The sequence below is a fragment of the Columba livia genome, chromosome 3 (assembly GCF_036013475.1).
Source record: "Columba livia isolate bColLiv1 breed racing homer chromosome 3, bColLiv1.pat.W.v2, whole genome shotgun sequence".
Lineage (NCBI taxonomy): Eukaryota > Metazoa > Chordata > Aves > Columbiformes > Columbidae > Columba > Columba livia.
In genome coordinates this window covers 1048128-1065366 of record NC_088604.1, presented here as the reverse complement: position 1 = coordinate 1065366, position 17239 = coordinate 1048128, and the positions used below count along the sequence as shown (strand labels likewise).

Below are 17239 nucleotides of genomic sequence, written 5' to 3'. Positions count from 1 at the left end.
GTCCGTCTGTCCAGCCCTCCAGGGCTGGTGACTCCAGCACTGCCCTGGGCAGCCTGTTCAATGCCCCACAGCCCTTTGGGGAAGAAATTGTTCCCACATCCAACCTCAACCTCCCCTGGGCAACTTGAGGCCGTTTCCTCTGCTCCTGGCGCTTGTTCCTGGGGAGCAGAGCCCGACCCCCCTGGCTCCAAGCTCCTTTCAGGCAGTTCAGAGATCAGAAGGTCTCCCCTCAGCTCCTGTTCTCAGGCTGAACCCCCCAGGTCCCTCAGCCGCTCCATCACACTTGTGCTCCAGTGTGGAGCTGGGAAGCCAACACAACTGTGCCACGGAGTAATTCAGTGTCTGCAGGGACTCCCACGCCGCTTTCCACCCAACCACTAAAACCAGCAGCATCGGGGGCACGGATGCACCCCCGGCCCTAAAGTGCTCCCAGATGTGACACACACAGAGGTGACCCCTCCATCCTTCCAGGCTCGCCTTGGAGAATGCCACCTTGAGGCCGCACTTCACCATCTTCCTCCATGACCATGACCACGGCAGAGGGCTCCTGCGGCAGGAGGTGGCTGCTAAAATGTGGCTTGTGTCCACAGAAAAGCTTGCGATGGCCACTCAGCTTCAGCACGAGCACCAGAGTTGGATTGCAGGGTGAAAGCCACAGACTTTGCATTGATCTGATGCAGTGACGCGGTCTGATGGCCCAGGGTGTTGAAGAAGCTGAGGGACTGAGGCTGGAAGGTCTCTGAGAGGACATCTGAGAGCACGATTCTCTGATCCATCTGTTCCTCCTCCCCTGGCAGCAGCTCCACTCAAACTTTCAGCCCATTTTTACAGAGAGATCAACATCCAAGCACTTTGCAAACCATCCCTGCAATGTCACAGCAGGTGCCAGCTGAGAAACAAGGCAAATAATGATAAACCCTGACTATACATCTACCCAGGGACGCACTCAAGGGACGCTGGGTGGGGACAGTGGTTTATCCCCAGTGTGCCACCTGTGAGGTTTTCCATCTCCTTCCAAGTCAGATGGTCGCTCATGCAGCACTGTGGTGGACAAGGACCCTCACGTTTTCCCACCCTCCCGGCTCTCCACAGCTGATCCCATGGGATTCATGATCTTACATCCATTGGGAATTCCTCCAGCTGTGCACAATCCCAGTCCTACATCATTATTAAAGTGACAGTATGAGCCACAAGCCTATCTTATTCACAGAATCCCAGAGTGCCAGGGGTTGAAGTGCCTTGGAAAGCTCATCCAGTGCAATCCCCCCATGGAGCAGGAACACCCAGATGAGGTTACACAGGAAGGTGTCCAGGCGGGTTGGAATGTCTGCACAGAAGGAGACTCCACAACCTCCCTGGGCAGCCTGGGCCAGGCTCTGCCACCCTCACCCCCAACAAGTTGCTTCTCATATTCAAGTGGAACCTTTTGTGTTCCAATTTGAACCCATTACCCCTTGTCCTACTGTTGGATGTCACCCAGAAGAGCCTGGCTCCATCCTCCTGACACTCACCCTTTATATATTTGTTCCTTCTCTATGATCTGCCTAGAAACTTGGGTACAGACTTTTCAGTAGGACTCATAGCGACAGATCAAGGGGGGATGGTTTTAAACTAAAGGAGGGAGATTCAGGTCAGACATGATGCAGAAATTGTTTGTGCTGAGGGTGGTGAGAGCCTGGCCCAGGTTGGCCAGAGAGGTGGTGGCTGAACCATCCCTGGAGACATCCCAGGCCAGGCTGGACGGGGCTCTGAGCACCCTGAGCTGGTGCAGATGTCCCTGCTCATGGCAGGGGGGACTGGGGGAGATTTAACGGTCCCTTCAACCCAAACCATCTGTGATTCTGTGATCCTATGAAATTGTTCTTCTCATTTTTGTAGAGAAAGGTATGGACAATGTGGTCATGGGAGAAAAGACAAGCATGAAACACCAAACAAAGAGGTGAAAACAGGCAACCAGATTACATTTAAGGCTGAAGGGAACAACAGAAACGTAAGAACAAAATCCTCAGCTACCATCCACTGGTGTGAAGGGGGTTTGTGTTACGGTGGGAGGGCTGGAGGAGCCCCTGCCACCCCCTCCTATCCCGGGACACACCAGGAGAAACCCAGCCCCGGGGGACAACTTCTCTGCTCCCATCACCCTCCTCATCCTCTGGCTGATTGTCTGTTTATTCTCCTTAGTGCTTTTATTCTTAAAAACCATTTAGAAGCCCCGTGCAGAGCTAAGCAAGTGATAGCTGCTGGGTCAATTGTATCTGTTTTTACTAACAGAGGGGAAAAAAGAAAAGATAGAGGCAGGGAAAAGGCTCAGCAGAATTGAAAAGGCAGATGATCCCAGTGAGACTGCTTTGTGGGACCTGGGAAAGGGCATCTTTGCAAGCTATGTCACCCCTTTTTAAGCCATGTCATCCCTCTTTCATAGAATCATAGAATAGTTTGGGATGGAAGGGATGATTAAAGCTTGTCTGGTTCAACCCCTGCCATGAGCAGGGACATCTGCACCAGCTCAGGGTGCTCAGAGCCCCGTCCAGCCTGGCCTGGGATGTCTCCAGGGATGGTTCAGCCACCACCTCTCTGGCCAACCTGGGCCAATGTCCGTGTCACCCCTTTTTAAGCCATGTCACCCTATTTTAAGCCACGTTATCGCTTTTCCTGCAGCGCCTGGCAGCCTTGGCTGGATGCTCATCCTGCCTCTCATCTCCAAGCCTGAGGCATCAGGGGCATTTCCAGATGTTTGGGTCAAGGCTGCAGCCCTGGGTCTCCGCTCTCTTGACAGCAGCACTTCAGCCTGTCCTGGTCCCTTTGGGAGGGACTAAATGCAGGCAAGGAAGACCACACAGGAGCCACCCACAGTTCTTTGTGCCCAGCACCATCGCAGGAGAGCCGCAGGACAAGCCGCCCCAAGAAGAAACCCTTCGGGGTGCAGGCAGGACACAATCCACCCGCTGCTGGCTAAATAAAACACAGCCGCAGAGCCGCACCGACCCTCCGGAATAGCCAGCAGCTCTTCCCCAGGCTCAGGAGAAGCACAGCTTTTGCATAATTCATTAAGCAATGAATAAAAATAATTGCAAATGAAATAGAGTGCAACCAAACAAACGGAAATCACTGGGGCAGCCCAAATTCAGGTCCGCATGCATGTTAAGCTGTGGTAAGAAAGGCTGATGTCCTCGTTAGCGCTGTCAAAAAACCCCACCGTTTGGCTTTCTGTGAAGCTAACATGAATTTTCTGCTTGTCCCCAGCTCTGAGATGAGGCAAGGAGCATCCTCAGCATCCTCAGCACCCTCAGCACCCTCAGCATCCTCAGCCCGTTTCATCTCCTCTCATAGAGATGAGAGATCAGCCTCAAAAACCTTCCCCAGATGGGGGATGAGACCACTATTTTACCCCATTTTGAGGGGAAAGTAGGACGAAATGGGGTCATTTCTGAAGCTTCTGCTCCGTAAATGATCGGTGCAAGGAGCCACCTGAGCAGCAGGAGGGTGCCCAGGTAACCAGACAGTAACATGAAATAAACCCCCACCTCTCCCAGCTGGTGATAAATTCATCACAAAATGCAAGGAGAGCGAGGAAGCTGGAGAGGGAATAAAGCTGCCTCAGGTGGACTCGGTGGAGGGCAGACAGAGCCTCCCACTCCTCTCCAACCATCCCGAACTCAGTGTCCCCAGGGAGACCTTCATCTGGAAGACACTTGAATGTTGTGTCTGACGAGCATTACAGAGCACACGCACCCATCGGAGCTCCCCTGGGACAGCCCCGTGCTGGGGAACAGCTGGGGAAGAGTTTGACGATGCAATAGGACAATTTTATTCAATAAAACTCATCGGCAGGGCTCGTCATCAATGGCAGGATGACTTGCCTTGTGCGTGCGCTCAAAGGGAAACGTCTGCTTTCCCGGACAGACTCATCAGCTGGTGACTCCAGGCAGCACCAGACACGTTCTCTAGCTCAGCACAGGTGTCCTGTCCGTGACCATTGCATCGGGGAGCCCTTCAGCAGCGTGAGACAACGAGATTGGATAAGGGAAGAACAAACAGGACAGCACCTTTGCCACCTCTTGCTGTGGCTCGTCCCCTGCCCAGCGAGTCCACAGCAGAGCTGGAAAGCTGAACCCAAAATTATCGGTTTGCCTACATGTTTTCTGCATTGTTCATTAGCCCCAGAACACCTCAGTCTATCATGTTTTGGACCAGTTGGGACAGTATCACGTCACGGATGCCACAGCAGGAGCCGTGTCTGTCACGTCCAGGTAAACAAATGTCTCGTGCAGCGGCTGCGCACACCCAGGCTCAGCTCTTAGATGCTCTGAAGACCTTGCATGACCCAGAAGATAAAAACCTGGCTGATGAGGCATCGCTTGCGGTACAAACACTTTCCTACGGGCACAGGAAAGACCTACGAATGTGCTTAACTTGCAGCCCGCTGGGATTACTCGTTTTGGGCAGGTCCCAAGCCCTGGAGCAGCCGGCGTTGCACACTCTCGTGTCATCCCTGCCAGGGCTCCGTGCCAAAGGAACCTCTGATTCATGCTGGGGTTTCCTCTGGCCGGAACCAAGTGGCTGATGAGAAAAATCGGGGTATTTGCGGTGTGGGGGAGCAGGGAGCTGGGTCCATCACCCAGCAGCACCCATCGCCCAACACGAGGAGATGAGCAGAGCCCAAAGCTTGGTCCAGGCAAACCAGGTTCCTCCAAATCACCTTGCCTCAATTCACTGCAATTCACTGTGTAGATCCTATCAGGCTGATTTTAAACCAGGTTTATATGAGGCTTTCACAGCAGGAACTGTAATAAACATGATCTAAACAGAGAGATGGGGACAGCCGGCGGCTCAGCCCCACAGATGCAGTAAGAGGCACTAGAAGGAGCTATGATGCTCACCAGTATACACCTGTGGCTCAAGGCTCTCCTCTATCTGCTGGCTTTTAAGCTCTATAGTCCTTGTCCTGATATGCACTAGTGCCCCTCCTCTCCTGCACGCTGCCTGGGACTGCAGGGGGCTCAGAGCTCGGCTGGGACGCTCAGAGCTCGGCTGGAGTGCTCAGAGCTCTGTTTGGATGCTTAGAGCTCAGTTGCTATGCTCGGAGCTCACATGGGATGCCCAGAGCTCACCTGGGATGCCCAGAGCTCAGTTGGGACACTGACAGGTCAGCTGGGATGCTCAGAGCTTGGTTGGGATGCCCAGAGCTCAGCTGGGATGCCCAGAACTCACATGGGATGCCCAGAGCTCACCTGGGATGCTCAGAGTTCAGTTGGGACACTGAGAGGTCAGCTGGGATGCTCAGAGTTCGGTTGGGATGCCCAGAGTTCGGTTGGGATGCCCAGAGCTCAGTTGAGATGCTCAGAGCTCAGATGGGATGCTCAGAGCTCAGCTGGGATGCCCAGAGCTCAGCTGGGATGCTCCAAGATCTCCGTGCAGCACCAAGCACCCAGAGCAACTGGCACCTGACACCCACCAAGCCTGAGGCAGCGAGCGGAGCCCCCAGCCCCCCAGCCCCGGCAGGAAAGGATCTCACCCTTGAAATCACAGTTTTGAGAGGCAGGCAGCTCCAGCAGTGCACACCGCCACCGTTGTCATTCAAATCAGACATCAGACTAACAAATTGCTGTGGGCAGATCTATAGAGACCTGCATCCCACTAACAGCAGCAGCTTCCCCGGCTGCCTCCTGCTTGGAGCCACATCTCAAACAACCTGCTCCGTGTCCCCGCTGACCCGGGCAGCCCTGGGGGTACCGGTGGCAGACCCCGCCCTGCCCACACCAGGGGTTCCCCTGCCCCTTACACTTATTTAGGGGAGCCTGAGACTAAGCTTTTCCTCTAAAACCTGGAGCAAGGACAAACCCGTGTGAGGGACACAGAGGAGTTGGTTGAGCAGGAACACCACGCGATTTATCACCCCACAAACACATCCCATCTCACAACCTTATTTTCTAAAGGTAGAAAAAGCTTTAGAAAGCAATAAACAATTCAAAGATCTTAATATTCCTCCTAGCTTCTTTTATTCTCCAGCCCCTGGGAATGGTTTATCTTTTAGGAGAAACGGAAAGCAACCAGAGGAAACATCCGTTCCCTTCTGAACGCATATTTCCATTTCTAATGTGACTTCTTAGCAGCGCCTCTGTTCCCTGCTTGTGTGGGTGACCTTATTTCAATCATCTCAGCATATTTTCTTGGTAACTGCTTAAGAAAAGGCTGTATTTTAAAACCACACAGAGCCTGGGTTTTGTTTCCTTCTCTCTCCCTTTCCCAGCCCAAAGCTGAGCGCTAAAGGCCGATACACCATCCGATCAGCACCCAAAGCAGATCCATCACCTTGGTGCCCGGCATGAGCCAAGGGATGCAGAAGGATGGAGCAGCATCACCTGAAGCACCAGGGATGCGAAACACAGAGCTTTTCCCCCTGGGGCGAGGAAAAGGAAAGCCAAGAGCCCAGCGGGGTTTCCCCAGGGGAGACCAGCAATTTCTCCTGAAATTTCAGTGCAAACAACATGGATTTTTTATTTTTTTGCAATTAATTACCCCACGGGGAAATGCTGTTGGGCTGCTCCCGTGGCACAGCACACCCCGTGTCCTCAGCCCCAGCCAGACCATGGCCAAGAGACCCGTTTGGTACCTGCCAGGAGAAACCCTGGAGCAGACGATGAAGATGCCGACACACTTAAATTAGGGAAGGGGGATATTCATGACGACAGGGAGTCGCAGCAAAACAAACCCGATGTGGGGGACAGACCAGGAGGAAAACACGTCGTCTCTTACCTCATCAAACCTGGCTTCATCCTCACAGTTCTCAAGCACTCGGGTGTAGAATGAGAGACCTGGAGAGGGGAGAGGAGAAACAGGTTGGTTGGAGCAAGGGGCAGCTGGGAAGGGGGACACAGGGGGGCTGCACAGCCCCGGTGGCTGTGACACCTGGGGTTGGGGTCTGCAAGGGGTGGCTGGGTGTGCAAAGGGGGTGCAGGGGGGACACAGCCCAGGCAAGAGGGTGAACCCAGCTTCAGCTCTGCTAAACTCCACGTTAACCTGCCTGAAGAGCTAATTAAGAGCGTTTTTCCAAATGCATTTAATTGGAGCATTCAAGTCTTGTTCCATCATTTCACGTCCAACAATGGACAACGGAGCTGGTGAGGGGCTGGAGCACAAGTGTGATGGGAGCGGCTGAGGGACCTGGGGGTTCAGCTGGAGAACAGGAGCTGAGGGGAGACCTTCTGATCTCTGAACTGCCTGAAAGGAGCTTGGAGCCAGGGGGGTCGGGCTCTGCTCCCCAGGAACAAGCGCCAGGAGCAGAGGAAACGGCCTCAAGTTGCCCAGGGGAGGTTGAGGTTGGATGTGGGAACAATTTCTTCCCCAAAGGGCTGTGGGGCATTGAACAGGCTGCCCAGGGCAGTGCTGGAGTCACCAGCCCTGGAGGGCTGGACAGACAGACATGAGGTTCTCAGGACATGGGGCAGTGCCGGGGATGTGGAACGCTTGGACTCAATGGTCTTAAAGGTCTTTTCCAACCAAAACAATTCTGTGGTTCTCTTGAAAAGCAGGTGAAACAGAGCAAGGGGATGGGAATCACAGGTGTTTCCTTTACATTGGCTGTAGAGAGGATCGTCCAGTTTCAGATTATTGGATTGCAGGTCTCCACACCCCAGGAGCGTGTCTGAACCCCAGGGATGAGATTTAGGACCAGCTACCCCAAGAAAACCACCCCAGAAAGCAGAGGATCACAGAGTCATTGTGGTTGGAAAAGCCCCTCAAGCTCATGGAGTCCAACCATTCCCCAGCCCTGTCCCTGCCCCATGTCCTGAGAACCTCATGTCCGTCTGTCCAACCCTCCAGGGCTGGTGACTCCAGCACTGCCCTGGGCAGCCTGTTCCAATGCCCCACAGCCCTTTGGGGCAGAAGTTGTTCCCGGTTGGAGGAGGATGAGGAGCCCAGGATGCTCAGCTGGGAGCAGGATGGGGTAACAGGAGGAGCTGCCATGCAGGGAAGCCCAGGGAGAGCAGCCAAGCACATGCATTAGTTACTGAAATAATCAGGTTTTCCGAGGAGCCCCAGGTAGCTCTCAGCAGGGTAACCTTCCCCACCCACACCCGCCGAATCAATATTTCTAGTTAATATCCACTTCATAACGCTGAAGGAAGAAACCTTATAAAAATGCTAATATTTAATCACTGAATCACAGTGAGACTTGCCCTTCCAGAAAGGAAAACTGTCTCCTGGGTAATTAAAAACATCTCTGTGTGTGATGCTCCCAGCATCACACAGACAAGCTGTGGTGGGGAACGGGGATGCCAGGGGCACCCCTTACTGCTGCGGGGTCAGCTTTTACTTGATCTTACCAAAGACTGAGATATCTCAGTGACACAGCTCTTGCAAGTGAGTGCCACATCCCTTTCTAATTTAACTATTACACCAGGAGAGCCAGAAAATCATTTTGTCGGACTTTCTGCTGTCTGCAGCATCCGACCTGGGTAAAGGAAGCCCAGAAGGTGAGCTCTGTGTTCCCTACCACCCTTCTGGTTCCATGCCATGAATCACTTCACCAAAGGACACATGGATTTCTTGGGGATATGTGTAAGTAACTGTATTTATCTCACGCCAGGTGACCCCCAAACCTCACTGGCTGCCTCCCAGTGCAAGTGCTGGTTCTCTCCTTGCTTTAAACGGGGTGGATCGGAGCTGCCCCAGGCTGGCCGGAGAGGTGGTGGATGAACCATCCCTGGAGACATCCCAGGACAGGCTGGACGGGGCTCTGAGCAACCTGAGCTGGTGAAGATGTCCCTGTCATGGCAGGGGGAACTGGGGGAGATTTAACAGTCTCTTCCCATCCAATCCATTCCATGATCGATGATTCCAGGACCCCCCAGCCCCTGAGGTGACGGAACAGACCCCATGTGCCAGAGGCACAACCAGCATCTCAGCCTGGCTGTGGCTCAAGGGACACGGCAGAGCATCCTCACGTAGATATGGGACCAAACTAACAAGGAGGTGTGCACAGTGCAGGGGGTGAATCAGCTCTAACCAAACACATGTAGGAAGCAATATCTGGAGAACACACTCCAAGGAGGACAATCTGCCACCCAAAATATTTCTAAGAGTATGACTTAAGACAAGCCAACCTGGTGGGTCACCCTGCTCCGTTCTCTCCCAGCCCAGCGAGCATCACAGCAGTTTCATTCCAGTGGTATCATTATCCCCTGGTGCCTAGAGATGCTCCAGGAGGCATCTGTGAATGATCTCCCTCATTTACACACACTAATCCAGAGAGGGAGCCTCGCCAACAAGCTCTTTCTAACTCCATCTGTGATCAATTAGCTGACAAGCTCTCTAATTGCACCGGGGCACAAGTCCCTTCCTTCCCAAACACAATTCAGCTGGGCTAAGGGTGGAAAGTCTGCTATGGGCAAGCGACGCTGTGGGAGCTCAGACCCTGCTGGGGGACGGGAGGGGGCACCCCCGGAATGGGCAGCCTGACCAAAATTCACCACTTTTCTGCTCTTCCCCTGCAGCCAGCCTGAAGAGCAAGAGCTTGCAGAAAATCCCAAATGTGCCCATAGCTGAGTTTCACCTGCAAAGAGCTGGAGAGTTGCAATGGCAACAGATGTGGGGCTTTGGAGCCCATTTGAGCCAGGCTGGAGCAGGAACAGGGTGGTGCTGGGGACTGAGGGCACCTGACAAGTCGCTGAAGTTCGAAACCAGCCCCAAAGCTCCTGTGGACAACTGGGAGGCTCATACAGGCAAAGGATCTTGTTGCTGAACCCCCACCCCCAACCCATCAGGGTAGGAGCATCCCCTGGGACTTTGGTGAGTCAAATCCAGCGCCGCGGTGGGAAACACGTCGCTGATGCTCAGCGGTGGGAGTGGATCTTTGGCCACCCTGCTGGGTGGAACCCACCTCTCCCCTCCGCTTCTAGACCAGGAGCCGGATAACCCGGCTGCTCCCATGGGACACAAACCCAGAGCTCCTCCCCGTGCCTCAGTTTCTCCTGTTTGCAAAGCACAAATAGTGTGGCTACGGCTCACAGGGGCTGCTGGGAGTGTGGAATCCCTGGGAGAAGGGGAGCAGCGTTATTCCGTAGCCATCCCACACGCCTGCCAGTCTCAGCCCTATCTCAGGAACGCTTTTATCACCGTTGTGATTTATTCGTCTCCCACCTGAGCTGAAGCCACGTTTCAGAGCGCTGCCCACCTGCAGGAATGCACGCGGCAGCCTGTCACACCGCAGTCGAGCTCTTTCTTTAATTCCTTTGGGTGCAATAATAGATGTTTTTGGCTGAACGAGCAAACACCCACTTGGGGAGCTCTGCACGAACCCCCAGGCTGTGCTGCCAGTGGGAGAGGAGAGGGAGGAAGAGGCTGAATGGTTTGACTAGTGAAGAGCACCCTCCCTGCAACGCTCAAACTCCTGGAGAACCAGAGAACTGAGGAGTATCAGCACAACACTCAACCCGAGTCGCTGTGAGGAGCATCGGGGGAGTGGAGGTCACCTCCTCCATGCTAACGGCATCTAACGCTCCCTCTAGAGTCACTGGAGAAAAACTCTTCCCCATGGTGACCTTGGCACCAGAACCCAATGACCCACACTGGGATGTTCCCCTGGGTCTGGCACTGGGGATCCAGGACAACGTGCCTGGCTCCATCCCACCCCATCCCATCCCACCCCAGGGGCAGATCGGTTGAGCCTTGCTTGGAGGAGGCCCTGGGCAGCCTGGATGGGGATCAGGGCTGCGATGGCACAGCATCATTTTAATTAAACACCAAAAATACAGCCAGAGACTTAATGAGTGGGTCGGAGAGGATCAGGCAGCCAGTGGGACAAATAACGCAGGTTCGCCACAGCATTGAACTTGCCGTGGCACGACTCTGCTGCCCATGATTCCCAAATTCTCAAGGGACAAGGGGACAGCAAAGCGTTGCCAGAGCCACAGAGACACTGAACACCGGAGGAGCTCTGCCCCATCCATTGGGGCAGCATCCCATCCCATGGGACACTTCACGGCCACCCCCAGCGTGGACCCGGTGGGGACCAGACCCTGTCCCCATCTCCGGGGTGTCCTTACACACCCCTTAGTGCAACAGCACCATGACCTGACCCTCACACATCAAGACTGAGACCATGTGAGAGCTCCTACTTTACTGTTGCTACAGCTATTGAACTCCACAGTGGGTCACCTTTCCATGAAGATTGTGCTCCTCACAGAGTGATAATTCTGGTCCCCTCATTCAGAACAAGGTCCTGTCCCCCATGCCAGGTCCTGCCCTGGACTGATGTCTCATGTTGGTGGGGACCCCAGGCTCAGTGTGTCCCATGGCCCAACGTGATGTCCAAGGCTCTGTCCCTGGACGTCTCCATGTGCAGGGCAGACATGGAGCTGCCTCCGCTTGTTCCTCTTTTGGGACAAGGACTTTGGGTAACATGTAGACAGGCTTTGGAGCTAAACGTTAACATAAGGCGTTAAACTGCAGGCCCCTGTACAGACAAGGCTTGTGATGGCTTTGGGGACACACACAGAGTGGCGTGAATGGGACACAAGACCAAACCCCTCTCCACCTGCCATTGCACCTGAGGGATGGGTCAGTTCTAACCCACCCAGCTGCTGCCTTCACCAACCCAACCAATGTGAGATCACCCTCTAATCCACCTCCACCACCCTTTTAGCAACAGGATTTTTCCAGCCAGGACCTGAGGACCCAGCCTTGCTGGGTCTGGTCAGCGGGGCCTCTCTAGGACTGAGCCTGGAGAAGGTCATGGCACCGGGTGTCCCGGTCACCAGCTCCACAGCTGCCTAGGACGAGCAGGGGAGAGACATCCCTGCCTGTGATACAGCAGCGAGACTAAACAGCAGCGAGACTAAACGTTCACAGCATGAGACTAAACCTCCTCCTTGCACAGTAATCAGCTGCAGCAAACCACCAGGAAACAAATTTCCAAACCCTCTCCTTAGACATGAGACCAAATTTCTTCCTTGGGGAAGAAACATCTGTGAGGAGCTCAGCTCTTCGCAGCTCAGCTCCAGGGATGGAAACACCACTGTGAAGTTTCGTATCGTCCTCCCTGCGACAGCAACGACAACCCCGCTCACACCTGGGAGGACGATGGGAACAGGACCAAGGGGGGAATGGAGAAACACCCTGGTGCCCCACGGGGGCTCTGAGAAGGGGACAGGCAGGAGCACAGCGGGTGCAGCGCTGACCCCAGAGCATCCCAAAGTGGGTGTCATCCCCATCAGCTGGACTGTGGGGTCCCACAGTGGCTCTTGTACAAAGGTCTCGAGGCAGGGACAGATCCTGCCCATCCAACAAGCACCGTGTGCTGGGCTCAGGGCCAGGGATGCTCAAGACTGGAGATGTGGGTCCTCACCAAGAAAACCCGTAGTGGCTTTTGGGCCTTCTGCAGATCCCCTGTCCCCACTGCCAGAGGAAGGGGGGGTTGCTTGGGGGTGGCTTTGGGACGGGACCACTCCAGGCTTCACTGTCAGCCAGGGAAACGACCTGCTCCTGCACAGGTTATTTAACTGCCCCTGCGCTGATGCCGAGACACAGGGACGGGGAAATAAGGAGGTAACGACACCTTTTTAATGACACTCTGGTCATTAGGGCAGCACAGGGAAGTCTGTTTGAGACTGCGCGGGCTGGCCTGGCTGGGGGGTGGTGCCCACCCCCGCTGCCCTGCTCTCCCGCAGCGCGTTCGCCCAGAGAAGGGATCGCAATTCCTGTCTCCCGGCGCTGCCAAACCATCCCGCACCCGCCTGTGCCTGCACAGAGACTGCGATCGGGGACGGAGCCGGCGCCGAGCCTGGCCCAGCCCCCGCGGGGCTCAGGAAAGCTTTGGCTGCTGCTGAGGGTGCGAACCCCTGAGAGCTCCTGCTCCTTTTGCAGCTCCCCTCGGAAAGCTTTGCAGCTGGCGCACACCCGACCAGAAAACCCAGAGCTGCAGCATCCTCAGAAACAATCCAGGCGCTCGCAGCGGGTCCCGGGACACGGCAAGTTCTGCGGCTGGCCCCTCCAGTGACACTTTGCTGGTGGCACCGCTCAGTGACCAAGCCCCTGACCCTGCAGCAGGAGCTGAGCTCCCCGCAGCTGGGGCACAGCTGGCGCAAATTTGCCACCCTGCGACTTCACCTACTTTCCCCTGGACGAATCCCCCTCCGCAGGGGCTGCCCGTGGGGGAGGGAACGTGGGGGCTGCGGTGTCCGGGTGCGGGGGGGCCAGAAAAGCTGCTTTGTGGGGGTTGGTCGTGCCCCAGACGGGGCGGGGTGGGCAGCCCCTAGAGCTGGCACACTCGCATCCCCCCGCCCAACCCAAGCGCGGCCGCGGTGGGGAAACTGAGGCACGGGGCGGAACAACCCGTCCCGGGACCCCCCGTCGCCCCCTCCCCGCTACCTCGGAACGCCGCCTTGGCGACGCGATCGGCTCTGCCGCGGAGGCCGGAGACGGTGCGGAGCTGCAGCACCAGAGCCATGGTGCGCGGAGTGGAGCGGAGCGGGCCGGGCGGGGCCGCGGTGCGGAGCGCGGGGCGATGTGAGGTGCGCAGTGCGATGCGCGGCGCGATGCGCGCTGTGCGGTGCGGAGCGCGGAGCGGTGCGCGGTGCCGCCCTCCCAATTGCGCTCCGAAGCGCGGTGCGGTGCGATGCGCGGTGTGCGCTGTGATGCGCGGAGAGGTGCGCACAGCGCGAACCCGCGGGGCGGTGCACACCCCACACCCCCCTCCCCGCCTAAACACTGAATAATTCAGCAGCGGCACCGGCCGCCCTCCCTCCGCTCCCCGGGGAAGGCGGGTGTTTGGGGGGGGGCGCGGGCTGCGCGGAGCTTCCCTCTCCGGTTGCAGGGGGTTGTGGGTGGGGAAACTGAGGCACGGCCTTCCCCCCCCCCACACCCCGGCTGGAGCCTGTGGGACAAGAGGGTGTAACCCCCCTGCAAACATGTGACGGGGAGGGGAGTTGGGGTGTGCCCAGAAAGATTCGAAGTCACCCCCCACCGCCCGGGACCGCCAAGGGAATCCCACACTGCTACAGCATCTCCTGGGGTGAGGTATAGGAGGTGGTGGGGCTCTTCGCTGTTATCCCGATGCCAGCTGGGGGGTGGGAGGCAGAACCGAGACTACCCGGCATGGTGACAGCAGTTGGACCACTAGATCACAACCCTGCTGGACCATCAACAAGTTGGGGCTGGAGGACGGTGTGGGAAGGTCCTGGCAGCATTGGTGCAACCGCGGGGCTGCAGCATCCCAGCCTGGAAGGGCCAGAACGCCGGCAACGCCGCGTGGTGCTGCACGCTTGTCCGAGCTGCAACCTGCCCCGTGCTCCACTCTGTGCCGTGTTTGGGCTGAATCTCAACAGGCTCAAGTGGTATTTCCAGGTTTAAATAATAGCTTTAGAATCTGGACTTCTGGGCTCGGTTTTGAGCAGGTCTTGCCCGTAGGGTTGCATGTGGATGCATTTCCTGAGGTCTTAAACGTGCCTTATGTTTCCAGGAAGACGATTAACGCATGCATTTGGGACGGGGAAGGGTCTGCGGACACCGCATGTCTTCCTTTCCTGCCTGGGCACTTCCAGGAAAAATCCATCTATGGTGAAGTGTGAGCCCAGGAGAGCTGCGTCAGCATCAGAGAGAGAAAAACAAAGGTGAAACCTTCACAAATGTATTATAAAACACTGGAAATAAGGCATTGTTTTCCATCTAGCACGTCGGGTTCTGTCAGAGAGGCTGGATTGCTGTCCCCCTGCCAGCGGAAAAGATCATTATGCTCATTCATAAGTGCATGAGAGGGAAGAAACTTGTGGGATTAACAGTGTGTGCTGTTTCTCATTAGGTTCATAATTAGCTCCCGGCAGCACGGCCCAGAGGCAAGGACGCTCCAGCACGAGGGAGGAGGTGGCCATAAGGCAGCAGCACCTTCTACATTACGTAGTTAATTGTAAACCTCTTACTCAGTATCAGAAAGTGGATAATGAAGTAAAACAATCCAGCGTAAGGGTGTTGACTGAAGATACTCACTGCCAGAGGCAGTAGGACGGCTGACTTAGAGCTGCAACGTGTGGTAGGGGAGTGATGCTACGTGGCCACATCAAAACATCAGCCTGAAGGACCTGATGAGGATTGTGGCTTCTTTGCTCCTGAGTTGATTCTATAGGAAATCCCAGCCATGATTTCACTGTTCTTACTGTAGTACAAAAGCACAGGTGGAGGGCTGCTGGGGAGTGGGAACCCATAGTTTTACTCCCAGATTTAAATAGAGAGGCACAGCAAAGCAAGAAAGGAGAAATTAAGGCAGAAGATGATGTACACATGGGTCTTTAATACAATGCATTAAATCTGGCTGCGATGTGGTGACTGTAATCACTGAAACCAGTGCAAGGACCTGCTGCCCTTCACTGCTGGACAGAAGCGTCCTCTTAGGATGCCACGACCCAGCAAAGTTTCAATCCTATGATTCTGTAAAGTTTGTCTGTGCATAACTGAAGAGACCTGCAGAGCTCAACGCTCTGCACTTGCACCCCTGGTGATTTATCCACCCATTATACCCATAAATTGGATAATGAGGATGAGCAGGAGCAGCATTGGAACCCAATGGCACCGAAGTCACCAAAGCACAAGGACTGTCAAAGTACGATGGCTGAAAAACGTTCTCTCCAGCTCGAGAGCTAAAGAGACCTGCCTGCGATTAACAGAAGATGAGAAAACGCCCTTGATAAACATTCATTTCGTTTTTGCACAGTTTCTGCAATTTTTGCATCGCCGCATGTGAGTAAAATTACACGCCCACCTCTGAATCACTGCTGATTGCTCTTATTTACTACAGGTTTACACCAAAGACACTGCTGGCAGCGGCAGAATCAGGCCCAACCCGCCCCCCCATATGCCGCCCACCAGGGTCCCATTAAAATAAGCCCAATTGCCCATGCTGGAGCAATAGTCTTGTGATGATGCTGCAGACCGTGAAGTCCAAAATTAATGACATTTTCTCTTCTTAATTCTTTTTCTCTATTTTCTTCCCCCAGCTTTTCTCTCCCCACGCTTGGCAATATCGTAATATCGCATCGGCAAACCACTAAAATCCTTTATATTCATTACAGAGAGTCGCTGTGATTTTGTCTTTCTGTGTTGCCTGAAGAGTCAAAGGCATCGCCCCCCAGAGCCCATCCTGACCCTCTTCATCAACCAGAACCTCTGGGACAGGCTCTGAGTGCTGTTTAGATGCTGATGGGGGTGACAATGCACTGTGGGGGTGCGTGTGTGTGTATACGGAGCTGTATATTGTCCCACGCTATGTTTTTCTTCTCGTGCCATCCAGGCTGCTGCGGAAGATGCGCAGGATCCCGACAGCCGGGCTGCGGTGACACGGGCTGGGAAGGCAGTTCTGCTTCAGTGACAAACCCGCCAGCAATGTGACAAATCATCTGCTCCAAATTTTACTCCAGTTGACAGAAAACCTTAACAGGCGCCAGAACCACCCCCTGTCCCCGCATCAGCGCGGGATGCGTCTTGAGTCCCTGTGAGCAGGAATTTGGTGTTTGGATGGAATCACTGGGGTTCCTCGTGCCGGGTGGGGACAGGAGGTGGCTCTCAGGTGGGGGGTGTCCCAGCGGATCCCGTGTCACGGCAACATCCACTCCGATCACTCCCGGGACAGCGTAACAGGGGGACAGTGGGATGTGGGGACAACATGCCTTGGGGACAGCAGGCTTTGGGGAAAATTAGCTTTGGGGACACTGTGCTCTGGTGACAGCAGGCTTTGGGGACAGTGTCCTCGGGGACAGCATGATTTGGGGATAATTAACTTAGGGAACTGTGTGCTTTGGGGACAGCATTCTATGGGGACAATTATCTTAGGGGACAGCAGGCTTTGGGGACACTGTCCTCTGGCGACAGCAGGCTTTGGAGACAGTGTCCTTGGGGACAGCATGATTTGGGGATGATTAGCTTAGGGAACTGTGTGCTTTGGGGACAATAAGTTTTGGGAACGGTGAGCTTTAGGGACAGCATGATTTGGGGATAATTAGCTTAGGGGACAGTGTGCTTTGGGGACAGTGAGCTTTGGGCACAGTGAGCTTTAGGGACAGCAAGCTTTGGGGACAATAAGTTTTGGGGACAGTGAGCTTTAGAGACTGTGCTTTGGGGACAGTGTGCTTTGGGGATAATTAGTTTTGGGAACAGTGGACTTTAGGGACAGCAAGCTTTGGGGACAAAAAGTTTTGGGGACAATAATTTTTGGGGACAGTGTTCTTTAGGGACAATGTGCTTTGGGACA

General features: G+C 55.0%; 1 protein-coding gene across 6 annotated transcripts in view; it reads right to left on the bottom strand.

Annotated features, from left to right (window-relative positions):
- Window positions 1–14021, bottom strand: part of OTOF (otoferlin) — a 115373-nt gene extending 101352 nt beyond the window's left edge. For 3 of the 6 annotated variants that reach the window (XM_065055466.1, XM_065055468.1, XM_065055471.1), the window contains exons 1-2: window positions 13372–14020; window positions 6757–6815 (exon numbers count right to left, since the gene is read on the bottom strand). In XM_065055466.1, coding sequence (XP_064911538.1) covers window positions 6757–6815; window positions 13372–13912 — 600 coding nt within the window. In that variant the 5' untranslated portion in view covers window positions 13913–14020. Of the gene's footprint in view, window positions 1–6756; window positions 6816–13371 lie in introns of all 6 variants that reach the window. The other 3 variants (XM_065055469.1, XM_065055472.1, XM_065055467.1) reach the window with 2 other exon arrangements.
- Window positions 14022–17239: the final 3218 nt, after the last annotated feature.